Source organism: Musa acuminata, chromosome BXJ1-9 (genome assembly GCF_036884655.1).
Source record: "Musa acuminata AAA Group cultivar baxijiao chromosome BXJ1-9, Cavendish_Baxijiao_AAA, whole genome shotgun sequence".
NCBI classification, from domain to species: Eukaryota; Viridiplantae; Streptophyta; class Magnoliopsida; order Zingiberales; family Musaceae; genus Musa; species Musa acuminata.
Genome location: NC_088335.1, coordinates 45168658 through 45185107, shown reverse-complemented (window position 1 = coordinate 45185107; position 16450 = coordinate 45168658). Strand labels below are relative to the sequence as shown.

Here is a 16450-nt window from a genome sequence, read left to right as displayed (position 1 = left end):
TCGTATATTGAGTTCTGCAGTATTTTATCTGAGAAAATGATGCGCACACTGTTGTATTTTAGCAAACTGCCCTCCTTTTTTCTAGAATTATGCTTTTTAGGCACCCTTGCATTTGTGAACTTATGTTGCCTTTTTTTGCATTAGTATCTCATTAAATTATAATTTGTGTCTCATGAAATTAAGTTTTACGATCCAATTCTGTATGCTGGAATTGATGTTAATCAATGCACAAACAACTATATAGAAGAATTTGATTCACTCATTTCATCCATGGCCAAAAATTATGATGTTAGAAAGCACCAAGTCAATGAGGTGGTACAAAACTTGTAGGAATATTCATTGATCATTACATGGCCATCCTTCACCATAAACAAAAATATAGAGTCCTCCATTACATGGATTTGACTCATTCGTCTCATCCTTGACCATAAGCCATGAAGCTATCTACAATCCATGGAAAACAAGTTAAATTAGGAGATGTGTTGAGGCTTGTGTTAAAGAGTCCATAGCCTAAAAGCCCGGAGCACCTGGTATGTCAACCCACAGCAGCTGCAACTCCAATTCACCACTCTCCACATTTCTGAGCCTGACAATGATGTCTTGCACCACCTTGCCATCTTTCCACACAATGGCACTCTCTTCAGCCAAGCAGTTGTGCCTGTTAGGGTTCATGGTTTTGATGATGGTGTCATTTGGGATATCAGACAAGTTCATTTTCACTGCCTCTACGAATGGCACGATATCGATCTCCGCATCGCCCATCTTGTCGTCGCGGCTGAACGTGTCCTTGTCGTAAACTCGCTGCGAAAACAATGTATCGATAACGATCAGAACAGACCGCAAATCCTTTTAAAAAAATGCTCTTGTTCTTGATTAACACCATAGAGGACTACATCTCATTTTCTTCTTCTCATCAGTACTGATGCAGAAGTTGAAAGCAGAATTTTTTTTTACTACCTCAAAGTTGTACTATGATTTGAAAGAATTAGTTCAATTGGCCATAAGTAGACAATTGAGGTAGGATGTGACAGACTGATATTTAATTAAGCCCTGTTTTCTTGGCATCAAGCAAAACTTTGTGCTAGTTTTCATCCATTTCCGGCCATACTTAAGCCTCCCTTGTTGAGTGAAACACCATTTAGTCTTAAGCAACTCAATTTAATTAGGAATCAAGATCTTTAAGGAGATGCAGTCAGTATGTGAATTAATGCATGTACAAGATTTAGCTAGCAGAATATTGAAATGCAAGCAGTGAGACTGTATGTGATAGCAAGAGACTAACAATCTTCACAGGTTGAGTAGGATCTGAAACTGGAAGTGTCAAATCTTCATTCCAAACTGGGTTGACATTGTGCTTCTTCACACTGGTCTTCAGTTTCTGCTCGATACACAATTATCGGTAATTGTAGTAAAATGATGTAGACAAGAAACCACATTAAAAGCTATGATGATGAATCAACAAAATGAAGCTAAACAAGATCAATAAATATGTAACACTCACACACAAAGTTTTTCCATGGGATATGATTGAGGAACAAAGCATAATTCTAGGAATAGAGCTCGAAAATGAATCCCAGAAATAAGCCCTCAAAAATACCAAAGAAAATAATGAAGAATAGCACATGAATATCCCTTTTTTATATGGACATAAATGCCTCGTAAACTTCATAAAAGATCAACAGCATAAAAAATGTCGATGTAACATCAACATATCAACAAATGTTAGACACAAGATATATCGATTCTGAATCAAAAAACATGATCTAAATATCCAAATCATGACTAGATGCATGATAAAAAAGGACTGAATCCTTGGAAGTGCGAACGAAATCTATAAAATGACCAAGATACCTTGTGGGTATAAAGATTTAGGAGACCAAAGAATGGATCGGAGTAGGAATTGAATAAAAGGATTAGATAAGACATGAGGAGAAGGGAATGGAAATGGTATGACCTGACCGCCCATGCGGACGACGACGTAAGGGTCGCTGCCAGTGGCGTCGCGGTAGGCCAAGCTCACCCCTCTCACCACCCGCACTCTGAGGAGACCCAGCAGATGATCCATTCCTTTTCTCTCTCTCTCTCTCTCTCTCTCTCTCTCTCTCTCTCTCTCTCACTCACACAATTCTTCCAAGAACAAGAAGATATGGTTGATGATGAAGAAGAAGAAGAAGATGGAACGAGGAACCGATGGATCACGTAGAACCAACGAAGAGGAGAAGGCAAGGACGACTGGGCACGTAACCAGGAGAAGTAATCCTGAGGCGTTTATTATTAGCTAATCGCCAAAGTTGACGTGGGTTTATTAAGAAGAATCAGCAGCTTAAATTACACGTTGATATATATATATATATATATATATATATATATATATATATATATATATATATATATATATATATATATATATAATTTCAACATATGCATTGAATAAACTCACATCAACTGCGAAGCTGTTAATGCAGATTTTGGGCTAAAAAATCATTGCCTCCAAGATCTACGACATTAATTTTCTTATCTCGAGCCCAAAAAGGAGTGCAACACGTGAAAATCCCCAGGAGGTCAACTATCCCAGTAATAGTCTTGCCCAAGAATGCTTAACTTCAAAGTTTTGATGAGATTCGATGCTTTAGGGCTAGTATGATCGCACCTACGTTGCATGTGTTGTCTGACACCTAAGTGCATATTACAGTTGGAGACCCCATGCATAGGTCGCATGGGGCCAATTCGACCCATCGCATTGAAATCGTCGTAACTTTCTTGAATAATCTCAAAATCGCTATTGCAACCCCAATACGGCAAGCTCTCTTCGAGCCCCACGTAGGTGATTATGAAGTGGTCACGATAAATTTCAAGCCCAAAAACCATCGCTTCGGAGGTCCATGACATCAATTTTCATCACTCGGGTATAAAAAGGAGTGCAACATAAGGACTTTCTAAGAGGTCACCTATCCTAGTACTACTCTTATCTAAGCACACTTAACTTCGAAGTTCTAATGAGATTCGATGGTTTAGTGCTAGTATGATCACAGTCATATTGCATGCATCGTTCGGAACATTAGTGCATGTTGTGGTCGGCTATCTCGTGCATGGTTCGTGTGGGGCTGATTCGATCCCATCGCATTGAAACTATTGTAACTTTCTCAAACGATCTCGAAATTTCTATTTTGACCCAAATTTGGGAAGCTCTCTTCGCCCCATGCGGGTGACTATGAAGCAATCATAACAAATTTCAAGAATAAAAATCATTGACTCAGAGGTCTATGGCATCGATTTTCATTGCTTGAGCACAAAAATGAGTGCAACATGAGGACTTACCAGGTGATCACCCATCCTAGTACAACTCTCACCCAAACACACTTAACTTCAACGTTCTAATGGGATAGTGCTTTAGTATTAGTATGATTGCATCCATGTTGTGTGTGTCATCCGACACCTAAGTGCATGTCACAACCTGAGACACTATGCATGGGTCACGTGGGGTCAATTTGACCCTATCATGCTAAAATCATTATAAATTTTTTAATGATATCAGAATCACTATTGTGACCCTAATTTGGGAAGCTCTCTTCAAGCTCCACTCGGGTGACTGCAAAGTGATCACGATAAATTTTGAGCCCAAAAACCATCGCCTCAGAGGTCTACAACATTGATTTTCGTCACTCGGGGGCAAAAAGGAGTGCAACACAAAGACTTCCCAAGAGGTCACCTATCCTAGTACTACTCTTGCCAAAGCATGCTAAACTTTGGAGATCTAATAGGATCTAGTGTTTTAATGCTGATATAATCACACTTATGTTTTTGCATTGTCCGATGCCTAAGTGCATGTCATGGTCAAAGACTCCATGTGTGGGTTGCACAGGGTGAATTCAACCCCATCGCACTAAAACTGTCGTAACTTTTTCAAACAATCTCGGAACACTGATAGAGGTGACTATGAAGCGATCGTGGTAAATTTTAGGCCTGTTGCCTTGGAGGTCTATGACATTGGTTTTTATTACTCAAGCACAAAAATGAGTACAACATGAGGACTTCCCTAGGGTTCACCTATCCTAGTACTACTCTCGCCCAAGCATGCTTAACTTTAGAGTTCTAATGGGATCCAGTGCTTTAATGCCAGTATGATCATACCCTTGTCTTTATGTTGTCCAACACCTAAGTGCATGTCGTGGCCGGAGAACCCGTGCATGGGTCGCATAGGGTCGATTCGACCCCGTCACACTAAAACCATCATAATTTTCTCAAACGATCTCGAAATCACTATTGCGATCCCAGTCCGAAAAGATCTCTTTAAGCCCTACGTAAGTGACTATGAAGTAATCATGTAACTTTCAAGCTTGAAAATCATTCCCTCAGAGGTCTATGACATCGGTTTTCATTCCTCGGCGCAAAAAGGAGTGTAACACGAAGAGTTCCTAGGGGATCACCCATCCTAGTACTACTTTTGCCTAATCACACTTACCTACAGAGTTCTAATGGGATCCAGTGTTTTTGTGCTGGTATGATCATGTTTTTGCATCGTTCGACACCTAAGTGTATGTCATGGTCGGAGACCCCATGCGTGGGTTGCACGGGGCTGATTCGACGCCGTCGCACTGAAATCATGGTAACTTTTTCAAATGATCTCGGAATCGCTATTGCAACCCCAATGTGGGAAGCTCTCTTCGTGCCCTACTCAAGTGACTATGAAGGGATAAAAGCAAATTTTGAGATCAAAAACCATAGCCTCGAAGGTCTACAGCATCGATTTTCATCACTCGAGGGCAAAAAAGAGTAAAACACGAGGACCTCCTAAGGGATCACCCATCCTAGTACAACTCATGCCTAAGCATGCTTAATTATAGAGTTCTAATGGAATTTGATGCTTTAGTATTGGTATGATCGCACTCGTGTTTTTTTGTCATCTTGCACCTAAGTGCACGTCGTGGCCGGCTACGACATCAGTTTTCATCGCTCAAGAGTAAAAGTGAGTGCAACACGAGGACTTCCCGAGGGGTCACCCATCCTAATACTACTCTCACCAAGCAGGCTTAAGTTCGGAGTTCTAATGGGACCTAGTGCTTTAGTGATAATATGATCGCACTTGTATTTTTAAGTCATCCGATGCCTAAGTGCACATCATGGCTGGAGACCCTGTGCGTGGGTCACACAGGGCTGATTCGACCTCGTCGCACTAAAACTATCATAACTTTCTTGAAAAATCTCGAAATTACTATTGTGACCCTAATCCAAAAAGCTCTATCGAGCCCCATGCATGTGACTATGAAGTAATCATGGTAAATTTTGGGCTAAAAACCATCACCTCAGAGGTTTACGACATCGGTTTTTATTGCTCGAGCACAAAAAAGGAGTGTAACATGAGGAGTTCCCAAGGGATCAACTATCCTAGTAGCACTCTTGCCCTACAACACTTAGTTATGGAGTTCAGTTATGGAGTTCTAATGGGATCTGATGCTTTAGTGCTAGTATAATCGTACTCATGTTTTTGAGTCGTTTGACGCCTAAGTGTGAGTCATGGTCGGAGACCTCGTGCGTGGGTTGTGTGGGGCTAATTCGACCCTGTCATGCTGAAACTGTCGTAACTTTCTTAAATGATCTCGAAATCCCTATTACGACCATAATTCGGGAAGCTCTCTTCGAGCCCCATACGGGTAACTATGAAGGTGTCATGGCAAATTTTGGCATTGAAAATCATCACTTTGGATGTCTATGACACCGGTTTTCATCGCTCGGACACAAATAGGTGTGCAACATGTGCACTTCCCATGGGATCACCCATCCTAGTACTACTCTTGCCCAAGTAGCTTAACTTCGGAGTTCTATTAGAATCCGGTGCTTTAGTGTTGGTATGATCGCAACTGCATTTTTGCATCGTTTGACACCTAAGTGCACGTCATGGCTAAAGACCCTGTGTGTGGATTGTGCGGGGTCGATTTGACCCTGTAATGTTGAAATCATCATAATTTTCTTAAATGATCTCTGAATCGCTATTGCGAATCCGATTCAAAAAGCTCTTTTTAAGCCCCATGTGGGTGACTATAAAGTGGTTATGGCAAATTTCAAGCCCGAAAATCGCCTCAAAGGTTTGCGGCATCAGTTTTCCTTACTCAGGACAAAAAGGTGTGTAACATGAGGACTTCCCAAGGGTTCAACCACCCTAGTACTATACTCACCCAAGCACATTAACTTTGGAGTTCTGATGGGCTCCAAGACTTTAGTGTTAGTATGATCGCACCCATATTTTTTCATCATACGGTGCCTAAATGCACGTCGTGGCCGGAGACCCTTTGTGTGGGTCGCACAGGACCGATTAGACCTCGTCATGCTGAAACTATCATAACTTTCTCGAATGATCTTAGAATTGCTATTATGACCCCAATCAGGAGGGGAGGTCAATTTTTCTCCCGTTTAGTGATGATCTACATGATAGATGCAGCGAATATGCTCCTCAAATCGCTGCACGATCTTCCTTTCCACATACATCACGTGATCAAGAAAGGGTCGGCCCTTCTTACTATCCACATGCTCGAAACTGGGGCTGTCAACTAAGGAGGAGAGGGAGGGAGGAGAATAGGAGGTGCCAGCCAAAAAGGGGGTCTAGCCTATGCCCCTTTGGTTTCCTCCTATTTATAGATGTCTCTTATCAACTTAACTATAATGAGTCATACCCTATTGGATAATGGATCATAATCTAACTATCAAAGACTCTTGGATTAGTGAATCTCTACCTAATAATCTCTCATTGGCTCTTATTGGATCTTACCTACAAAATCCAATAATTAAGGGGCTTACTGGATATCCAATAAGATAGGGACTCCAACAGATATCTTATATCTAAGCCTCTACTCATCGCAACATCTATCATATGTGTGTGAGCCTCTAGGCCCAATATCGAGCTGGACATGAGTCATACATATCATAACTCCTTTTGACTCGGTGAATTATCATCTCTTATAATAATTCACTCGACTCATCGACTACAAATGTAGTATGTCACTACGCCACGGTTCCTAAACGATATAAGGGAATCCAATCTATTGAACTTGGCTATCCTCAATTATCATATATCTATAGCCCCTCATCTATCTAATATCCCAGAAATCGTATATCGGGCATGGTGTTGTTAGTCTCATATATCTCGATATCTCTCTCGAGTAACATATGATCAAGATTTTTAGGGTTTGTGTTTAAAAGAGAATTAGTTTATTATCGTGACCTCATCATGTTCTGATCTCATTACACAGATCCATCGACATCATAATATATGCAACGAGCAACATAAAGTGAGAAAATACCAATAATAATGAGTAAAAAGACCATGTTGTGTGTCACATGTGCCATCACCCATATGATTGGCTTGCAGGGCACCTAGGACTAGCAGTGTGGTCCATGATGAGTTTCGCCGACCTATGCATCTCATTCTAGGGATACGTCATAGAGTTCGCAACTTACCTTTTGAACATAATTTTGACTAAGTTGATAGTATATATACCATATAAGATATGGAAAGGGAAGAAGCTTGATCTTAAGGTTGTTAAGATTTTAGGCTGTCTTGCCCACATTATGAGACATAATCCCGACAAGTTTGAATCCAAGACAAAACTATGCAAGTTCCTAAGATACCCTAAGGAAACTTGTGGGTATTATTTCTATCACCCCGATGACTAAAAAATCTTTGTAGCCAAGAGAGCGGTGTTCCTTGAGAAGGAACACATTCTTAATGGAGATAGTGGGAGCGTGATAGAGTTGAGCGAGGTTGGAGAACCTAGCTCAAGCACTGTTCTGTAGCCTAAGTATGTTAAGAAGCTAGCACACAAGTTCCAACTTTATGTAGGTCTGACAAAGTATCTCATCCTCCTTAGAGATATGTAAGACATATCAGAAAAGAGGATGTTGAAGATATTGATCATTAGACTTATGAGGAGACTATTACGAGTATAGACTCCAAGAAGTGACAAAAAGCCATGAATTCTAAGATGGATTCCATGTACTCCAATAAGGTTTGGAACATAGTTGATGCACTTAAGGGTATCGTACCCATTGGTTGCAAGTGGATCTTCAAGAAGAAGATCGGAGAAGATGAAAATATTGAGACCTATAAAGCAATGCTAGTGGATAAGGGGTATCGTTAAAGACAATGTGTTGACTATGACGAAACCTTCTCACATGTAGTCATGCTGAAATCTATCTGAATTCTCTTGGCTATTGCAGCACACTATGACTATGAAATTTGACAAATGAACGTGAAAACTATGTTCCTCATTGGCAACCTCGAGGAGGATGTGTATATGATACAACATAAGAGATTCATGTCCAAGGAGAGTCCAAATAAGATGTGCAGATTGTTTAGATCTATCTATGGACTAAAGCAAGCTTCCTAAAGTTGAAACATAAGATTTTTTGAGACAATTAGATCTTATGATTTCGTTAAGAATGAAGATAAGCTTTGTGTGTATAGGAAGGTAAGTGAGCACTATCACATTTTTGGTATTATATGTGTATGACATTATGATCATTAAAAATGATGTAGTAACGCTTTTCATAGTAAAGACTTGGCTATCTAAACATTTCTCCATAAAGGACTTAAGGAAAGCATCATATATCTTGGGGATTCAGATCTACAGAAATAGATCCAAGAGGATACTTGACTTGTCGTAGTCCAGGTACATAAACACCATTGTCAAAAGTTTTGACATGAAAAATTTCAATTGAAGTCTCGTACCGATGAGACATAGAATATCACTTTCTAGGAGTATATCTCAAAATACTCTTGAAGAAAGAGCAAACATGGATAGGATACCTTATGCCTCAACAATATGATTGATCATATATGCTATGCTATGTACTATGCTTGATATATCGTATGCTAATCTAGGTTTGGAACACTAGAAGGCAGTAAAGTGTATCCTTAAATACTTGAGAATGACTATAGATCTTTTACTAGTATATGAAAGAAGTAACCTCAAGGTTGAGGGCTATATGGACTCGAGTTTCCAATTCGATATCGATAATAGCAAATCTAACTCAAGGTATGTGTTCAGCTTGAATAGAGAAGCAATATGCTGGAAGAGTTTCAAGCAAGATACTACTAGTCGTAAGTGTCATGTAAGTCAATCACGTGAGTGGTGGTATATGTAATATGACACATACTCTTTTTGCTTATTATTTAATTAATTTTTTTCTTATTTTATGTCGCCTATTGTATGTATGGTGATGTCCATGGATCTATGTAATAGAAATCTGATCATGATGATATCATAATAATGAGACTGATTCATCTTTAAATATAGACTCTAAATAATCTCAGTCATAGGTTACTCGAGAGGGAAATCGAAATAACAGGATAAACTTGTGTGTTATATATCTATCCATATGATGGAGGCAGTTGGTTGTTGGGAAATTTGAGGCACCATCACATGCATAGTAGAAGAAAAATAAAATAAAATCTTAGATTTTTTCACAGAAAGAAAAGGTTTCATCATTGTGTGAAGATTAGTATGCAAAACCTGTAAAACCAAAAACTATGTGTATATAAAATATGTGTTATCTAGGGAGATCATATATCCCTAAAATTTTGTAGGTCTATAGGAGAGGATGAAAGAGGTCAATTGTCTTCTCTAGCGGTGATTCACATGGTAGGGGCTACGAAGACACTCCTCAAATAGCTGCACAATCCTCCTTTCCATGTGCACCATGCAATTAAGAAGGGACTAGCCCTTCTTGTTGTCCACACGCCCTAAACAAGGGCTGTTGGTTGAGGAGAAGAGGGGGAGATGAGTATAAGAGGTGGCAGCTAAAAGGGTCTAGCCTATGGTCCTTTAGTTCCCTCCTATTTATAGAGGCCCATTATCAACTTAACCATAATAGATCATACCCTATTGGATACTGGATCTCCATCTAAAACTATCTAAGCCTCTTGGATTAGTGGATCTCTACCAAATAATCTCTCATTGGCTCTTATTAGATCTTATCCACAAGATTCAATAATCCATAGGCTTATTGGATATCTAATAAGATAGGGGCTCTAGTGGATATCTCATATATGAACCTCTACTTGTCGCAACACTTACTATATGTGTGTGACCCTCTAAGCCCAATATTAAGTTGGTCGTGAGTCATACATGTCAAAACTCATCGACTATGAACGTACTATGCCACTATACCGTAGTCCCAAGATGATACAAGAGAATCCAATCCATTGGACTTGTCTATCCTTAGTTACTATGTATCTATAGTTTCTCATCCATTTATATCCCAGAAAACGTATTTCGAGCATAGTGTTATTAGGTCCATATGATTTCTACTCGAGCCTCGCTCTAATCATATTCTCCCAAAGAACACTTTCTCTCTCAATTCGAATGACCCTAACCAATGATTTGTTTGAGCAAGAACATATATGATATTTCTCTCATGACACCGAGAGCAAATGATCCTCTATCGATACTCAATTGCCATCGTAAGATTGGTTGTTACTCCCGATAACTGGTCGTGCTAGATTTGGAACTTACAGACGTATGTTATAAATGTCTAAAGGGTAGAATTTTCTATCATAAATGTCTAGTATGAGAAGTCTAAAGCCCTACGAGATCGGTTATTTATTTTCTTACATGGGGATTCTAAGTATGAGTCCATTTAGTTATTTTTTTTACTTTATTTCTTTGTGAATATTCTCCAATTGTTGATCTATCTTACTAAAGTGGTCTTAGATCTCGATTAAGAGGTTGGCCGATTAAGTGATTGACTCATTCAGAAATTTTTATTCCGACGGAGGGATTAGGCTTTGGGCCAATGGCGGGGAATGTACCTCTAATGGTACTTGGACCTGAGTCAAGTAAGATTCGACTACTAGACTAGGAACAAGAATTTGGTGGATCAAGAGCTAGGATTGACAAAGCGAATGTAAATGGGGCTTAATGGGCAAGTTGGGCAAGTTGAGGAAGGTAGGGAACAACGATTTGGACTATTTTGGTTAAAACTTATATTTGTTTGATTAGGGTATGAAAGGATTCCAAAGGAATAGCCATGATTGCGGGAGCTACGGGAAGCGATTGGGTGAAGGTTGGGTCTTTAAAAAGCTATCAAAATAGGTTGGGGTTCATCATAGGGAGAGGATTCGGACCAATCAACAACCTCAATTGTCTCTTATTCGAGATCATTGAAATCAGGAGGTTCAACAAAGGAGCATTTAAGGCTATTGGACTTGGTTCGTTGAAGTTCGAGGGATTCGGATCCTTGAGATTTATTCAAAAAAGACCTTTGAGGTTTCCTTGAGATATAATGGTGAACCCTTCTTCTAACACTAATCTGTTAGAGTATATTTTAGTTGTCTAAGCTAGAAACTAACCGAATCCAGCCTAATTCTTCTCCGAAGTAGTTTCAAGGTGGAACTCATCAAGTTGGATATATAAACCCTATCAGAGGCATTCCCAATAGAGATTCGTTCTATGTTTGGGCATACCTACATGGTCCCTTTTATAACGAATGCTTAGGAGGGCTATTACGTAACTAGTATGGTAACAGAAGCATAAGAACCGATCATAACCACCTTGCATGAACGATTATGCTCATTTGTTATGCTAGTTAGAACAGTTATGCTTATTTGTTTACACGATAATGGATGGACGAAGATCGTCCATACTTGTTTTATAATTAGTACTTATGGGATATGATTATATGAGGCTGAGATAGTAATGAAAGGCCATTTAAATGGCTCCCATGTGTCAGCTAGGTAGCTCAGCCATGTGGGAATGAGGTGTCAAAGTATATAATGATAGTGTTAGCATGTCACTTTTATCATAATAGTTTCTATCTTTAATTTTTTATATTTATTTATTTTTTCTCATCATTGAGTGTATGTTGATATGTACAATTTATTACATATATATATATAAATTATTTCTAATTTAAATAAATTTATTTTATTAATAGATTAACTAAATAACTCTTGCATCAATCACATAAATAGACACAAAGTTTTCCTCTCATGCCATCTTAATTTTAATTCTAATATTATTAACTATGAGATTTGTTATAATACATTCTTGACACATAAAAACATCATAATTTGACTAATGGTAAATATTTTCTGGTTGGTTGGCTGCTTTTTGGCATTATATTTTTAGCGTAATTTGCAGATGTGGATATCGAAAGACTATATATAGTAGTTATTTTCCAAGGTGGTGTGCCTGCAGAATTATGTCCAGCAGAGTGAGAGTAGTCTGAGAAATGGAGACCGGTGACAGAGAGAGAGAGAGTGACCGGAAACTTCCTCTCTCTGCCGCTGCCGCTGCTGCCTTAAGAAAGCCCAGCGTCTCTCTCTCTCTCTCTCTCTCTCTCTCTCTCTCCACATATCACTCGTCATCGGACCCACCCAACGAGTCACCTCCGACAACTGCTTTCTTTGTCCAACAGCAGACGCCACCTCCTAATTCTCCCTCTTCCTTCTCCACTCCGCCTCTCTTCAGCAGCAGCTCTTCTTGTTCACCGTATCTTCTTAGCTACTGCTGATATGATTTGCTTACTGAAGCTTTGCGATGCATGCACACTGTGGATCCGAAGAAATCTTCTTGTGGATTGTATGATAAATGAAGCAGCTCATAGTTGGCAATATATTTATTATCTTTGTGCTTGAATTCTCAGCACACAGTCTGGCATTGGACACGTTGAAGTAGTCTCCCACAAGACGAAAATTCCTCGCTCTTGCCGAGCAATAAAGCTTCCGCGTACAGAGCCCCCGCCAGGCGTCCCCTATTTGGAGCCACTCCTTCCCGCCCTCTGCTTTCTCTTTAAGTAGTCGCCATTATTCCCTCCTGTCGTTCTGCCTTTTTGTGCCTTCCACCCGTCATAGAGAGGAATGGAGCAGCAGCAGCAGCGGAGGCAGCGGCAGCAGCAGAAGCAGCCGTCGCGAGTGCCATGCGCGAGGTGCGGTTCGGAGGACACCAAGTTCTGCTACTACAACAACTACAACACTTCCCAGCCGAGGCACTACTGCAGGACCTGCAAGCGCTACTGGACTCACGGCGGCACCCTCCGCAACGTCCCCGAAGGTGGCTGCTCCAAGAAGATCAAGAAGAAACAGTCGCTGCCGTCGTCTTCAGCCTCGTCCAAGAAGCTTCCTCAAGCACAAGCGCCGATTATCCCCCAGATGCAGGACACTGCGGCTGGTGCGCTCGGCCACCCGACCCGAGCTCCCATGCCGACTCCATTCTTCCATGCCGGAGGAGGCGGAGCAGCCGGGTGGGAAGATCATATACTAAATGAGTCCGGTCTTCCTGTCTTCAACCCCGTACCGCCGCCGCCGCCGGGATTCAATCGCCTGCAATCGCTGGATGGAATCAGCTTGCAGCAGATGGCGCAGCGGCGGCGGTTGAACCTGCCGCTGCACCAAAACTTGACGATGTTCCAACAAGAGCATCAAATGAATCCTCCCATGTTCACCCCCGCAGCTTCCTCCGTCGCTGCGACTGCGACATCCGAAGCCAGGAATCGGAACAACAGCATGTCTGCCGCCTTTCGTCCTCCTCCATCTTCGTCTTCCTCATTCATGTAAAACGAGTTCGCCTCGCTTCAAGAAATATTTGTTAGGTTGGTAAATATTTGAGGAGTCACTATGTAGAATATTAGGATTAGGATTAGAAATTCAAGTAAAACAACAAAAGTTCTCGTCAAATTAGGTTTTATCGCTATAAATACATCATGTATCCTAAGGGAGATGGTTGAGAGAGAGGCTCTTTTAGAGTCCATATGAGAGGACGTCCATTGGATTCAAGGTTTCTATGAGATATTTCTTATATTTATTTTTTTCATGCGATAAAATATTTAGTTTTTTCTATTATTCTTTGATTATTATTATTATTTATTTGTTTGTTTCGAAATCTTCTCTCTCCCAACAAAACATACGTATGAAGCTTTCTCCGCGAGAGATGATGACATGCATGCTTCTTCTTCAGCCATCGATATTATCTTTGTGGTGTGGTGTGTTTCATGGTTTTGATGTGCACAGAAGCCGCGTTGTGTTTCATGGTTTTGGTGCGTGGAGAAGCCGCGTTTGCATGAGGATTGCAAACGTGAAAAGAAAGGTTACAGTGGGACGTGGAAACCAAGGAAGAGATAATTCCATTAAGAAGAAGAAGAAGAAGAAGAAGAAGAAGAGGAGGATACACTGCATGGCAAATTGACTTCTTTCTTGTCTGTTTAGTGATACCACTTAGTGGGTTAGGTGTAAGGATGAGTGAGTATGATGTATACGTATGGTATGTAATTAAAGACTAATTCAACATATATAATAGTTTCTTGTAGGAGAAGGTTGCATAAGAAATTATGTAGTGGTCAGATATGATGTGCGTGAAAAATCTTTGTCGGAAGATGTCATCATACTTTGATTATTTTAGGCGATTTGATTCTTTGTGCTTCCATCATAGGAGTTCTTCAAAATATTATTTTTATGTGCATACATTGTAGAAAAGTTATATTACAAATATATATATATATATATATATATATATATATATATATATATATATATATATGATGTCATTATAACTTACAATTTGATATAAAACTTTCCAATTTGTTACATAAAAAAATTGATTAGACAATCAAAATTTTGCATACAAAACTATGAAAAGTAGGTGATTGCAATTTACCCCTCCCAAGTGTTGAAATTAGTTGGATGGGTATGTGTTGGGAAAATGAGAGCAATATTGGAGAGGGATTTCAAACAAGATAATGGCATGGAAGAAGCTATGAAATTAATGGACATGAGAAGCAAGAATAAAATGTGTTGTATTTAATTCAATCCTACATAAGCTTAATCTTGAATTAATGTCTGATCATAGCTTAGTTGCAAGATCAAATTGCAGTTCCAAGTAAGGCTTTAACAGTGTGTGAGATTTTGAGATATATGCAATATATTCCATCATTTTGATGAATAAATTCGGATTACTGGTAACTCTATTGGAGGATCATTAGTGAAGGCTTCATGAAGAGTTTATATCTCAATCCAAAACCATATGTAAATTTTCTAGTATCGATTAATCCCTTCTTCTTTTTTTTTCTTGATTTAGGATTGGGTTTACTAAACCCAAGAACAAGCATTAGCTCTAATGAAAAGGTTAAGAAAATATGGATCAAAAAAGTGTAATCTTCGACAAAATTAGACGATATTTTTTGCAACATGACAACAAAAATGATTAAAATGGTTTGAATTGAATCTTATCAGTCCATGCCAAGTGCTAAAAGCATTGAAGAATGATGAGTTCTAACAACTAGTAGAGTAGGAAATATTATGAATAGTTTTACTTGGCCTGTGGCAAGTACTATCTTATAATGCAAAGCATGACCAACTTTTGCAGCAAGCTTGTGGTCTTCAATCATATCACATGCATGTAGGTCAGTTCATGCACTGAGTGCAATCCACTGATGGCAGATGGTACTAAAGCTCCAACTGAGGAGATGAGAAAATAATAATTGAATGTGTGAACAAAGAAGAAAAGAGACAGCGGATGGTAAATTCAAGGAAGAGGTAGCAGAAAGAGATTAAACAAGTCATAAGCTTTCATTAAAAATGTGTGAAAACAAAAGTTTCACTTCTTAACTCTTTCGATCAGAAGCACAATTGTCAAAGTTATCAGCAAACAGTATCAACTCATGCAGTGTCTCCTCCCAAGTATTGCTAATAAACAGTGCTCATCAGCATATCATGTGCCAAAAGTTCAATTTTTGCAGCAAGGAAAGGATGAAATGAGACATTCTAATAATTCTTTTCTTTGCCAAACCATTCGATAGTGTTTAATCTACGGTATGATTTCTTTCTTCTAGATGCTTAAAAAGCAGGAGTTTTTGAAGGATTGGTTTACTATTTATATGATGATTTAGTCTACCACTGTTTGGTTCATCATCAATATATCAAGTGGTGAAGGAATTGATGGTAAGATCTGCAACATTGGAGTGGACTGACACATCAGAACCAGGAATTGTTTGAAACTCCAAATCTAACCATTGATTTTTTCTTAATCTAAATAAAGTAAGAAAGAAAGAAAAAGAACTTTCCCTTGTTACTGGTAATGTTAATATGATAGGTTTAGAAGATGACAGATGGAAGGGATTGCTTATAAATGCTGCACAAAGACATTTGGTCATTCCCTCACTGCTTCTGGAGAATCTAACTTAGCTTCTTTTTGGATGTCTCCTTGACTTCTCTGGAGAATTATATTCCATAAATCCTTGAAATTTTTCCATGTCAAATCGTAGAAAGCCTGATCACTTAACAATCATTCATATATATGATTCTGTAGCAATTCTAGAATTGGCTCTCACTGATCTACCTACCAGAATAATAGAAAGAACTGGATTCCAGGAATTTTGTGGGTTCTAATATGCTCATGAAAAGGAAGAAACATGTGAATTCCTTGGATGACAGCAATTCCAATCCTGAGTTATCATGTCAAAA

General features: G+C 39.3%; 2 protein-coding genes and 8 pseudogenes across 2 annotated transcripts; 1 reads left to right on the top strand and 9 right to left on the bottom strand.

Annotated features, from left to right (window-relative positions):
• Positions 1 to 299: 299 nt before the first annotated feature.
• LOC135594379 (protein C2-DOMAIN ABA-RELATED 5-like) lies at positions 300 to 2227 on the bottom strand. Its single transcript, XM_065084762.1, has 3 exons — positions 1955 to 2227; positions 1283 to 1378; positions 300 to 801 (listed from the first exon to the last, which is right to left on the bottom strand). The coding sequence occupies exons 1-3, from the start codon at positions 2063 to 2065 to the stop codon at positions 511 to 513; spliced, it is 498 nt and encodes a 165-aa protein (XP_064940834.1). The 5' UTR covers positions 2066 to 2227; the 3' UTR covers positions 300 to 510.
• A 688-nt stretch (positions 2228 to 2915) lies between these two features.
• On the bottom strand, positions 2916 to 3034 carry LOC135594544 (5S ribosomal RNA; annotated as a pseudogene).
• Positions 3035 to 3296: 262 nt separating this feature from the next.
• LOC135594565 (5S ribosomal RNA) lies at positions 3297 to 3413 on the bottom strand (annotated as a pseudogene).
• Positions 3414 to 3676: 263 nt separating this feature from the next.
• On the bottom strand, positions 3677 to 3795 carry LOC135594554 (5S ribosomal RNA; annotated as a pseudogene).
• A 219-nt stretch (positions 3796 to 4014) lies between these two features.
• LOC135594535 (5S ribosomal RNA) lies at positions 4015 to 4133 on the bottom strand (annotated as a pseudogene).
• Positions 4134 to 4394: 261 nt separating this feature from the next.
• On the bottom strand, positions 4395 to 4513 carry LOC135594566 (5S ribosomal RNA; annotated as a pseudogene).
• Positions 4514 to 4967: 454 nt separating this feature from the next.
• Positions 4968 to 5085, bottom strand: LOC135594536 (5S ribosomal RNA; annotated as a pseudogene).
• A 657-nt stretch (positions 5086 to 5742) lies between these two features.
• Positions 5743 to 5860, bottom strand: LOC135594538 (5S ribosomal RNA; annotated as a pseudogene).
• Positions 5861 to 6119: 259 nt separating this feature from the next.
• LOC135594537 (5S ribosomal RNA) lies at positions 6120 to 6237 on the bottom strand (annotated as a pseudogene).
• A 5969-nt stretch (positions 6238 to 12206) lies between these two features.
• LOC135594378 (dof zinc finger protein 1-like) lies at positions 12207 to 14153 on the top strand. The gene has a single exon (XM_065084761.1). It carries the CDS (start codon positions 12854 to 12856, stop codon positions 13547 to 13549), a length of 696 nt encoding a protein of 231 aa, XP_064940833.1. The 5' UTR covers positions 12207 to 12853; the 3' UTR covers positions 13550 to 14153.
• The last annotated feature ends 2297 nt before the right edge of the window (positions 14154 to 16450 follow it).

What these genes read in the sequence shown, in the direction of transcription:
- LOC135594379 (XM_065084762.1), bottom strand. Translation starts at nt 2,065, where the DNA reads ATGGATCATCTGCTGGGTCTCCTCAGAGTGCGGGTGGTGAGAGGGGTG. An exon ending in TCGTCCGCATGGGCGGTCAG is followed by an intron (nt 1,379 to 1,954) that starts GTCATACCATTT and finishes TGTATCGAGCAG; the next exon opens with AAACTGAAGACCAGTGTGAA. An exon ending in CTACTCAACCTGTGAAGATT is followed by an intron (nt 802 to 1,282) that starts GTTAGTCTCTTG and finishes TTGTTTTCGCAG; the next exon opens with CGAGTTTACGACAAGGACAC.
- LOC135594378 (XM_065084761.1), top strand. Translation starts at nt 12,854, where the DNA reads ATGGAGCAGCAGCAGCAGCGGAGGCAGCGGCAGCAGCAGAAGCAGCCG.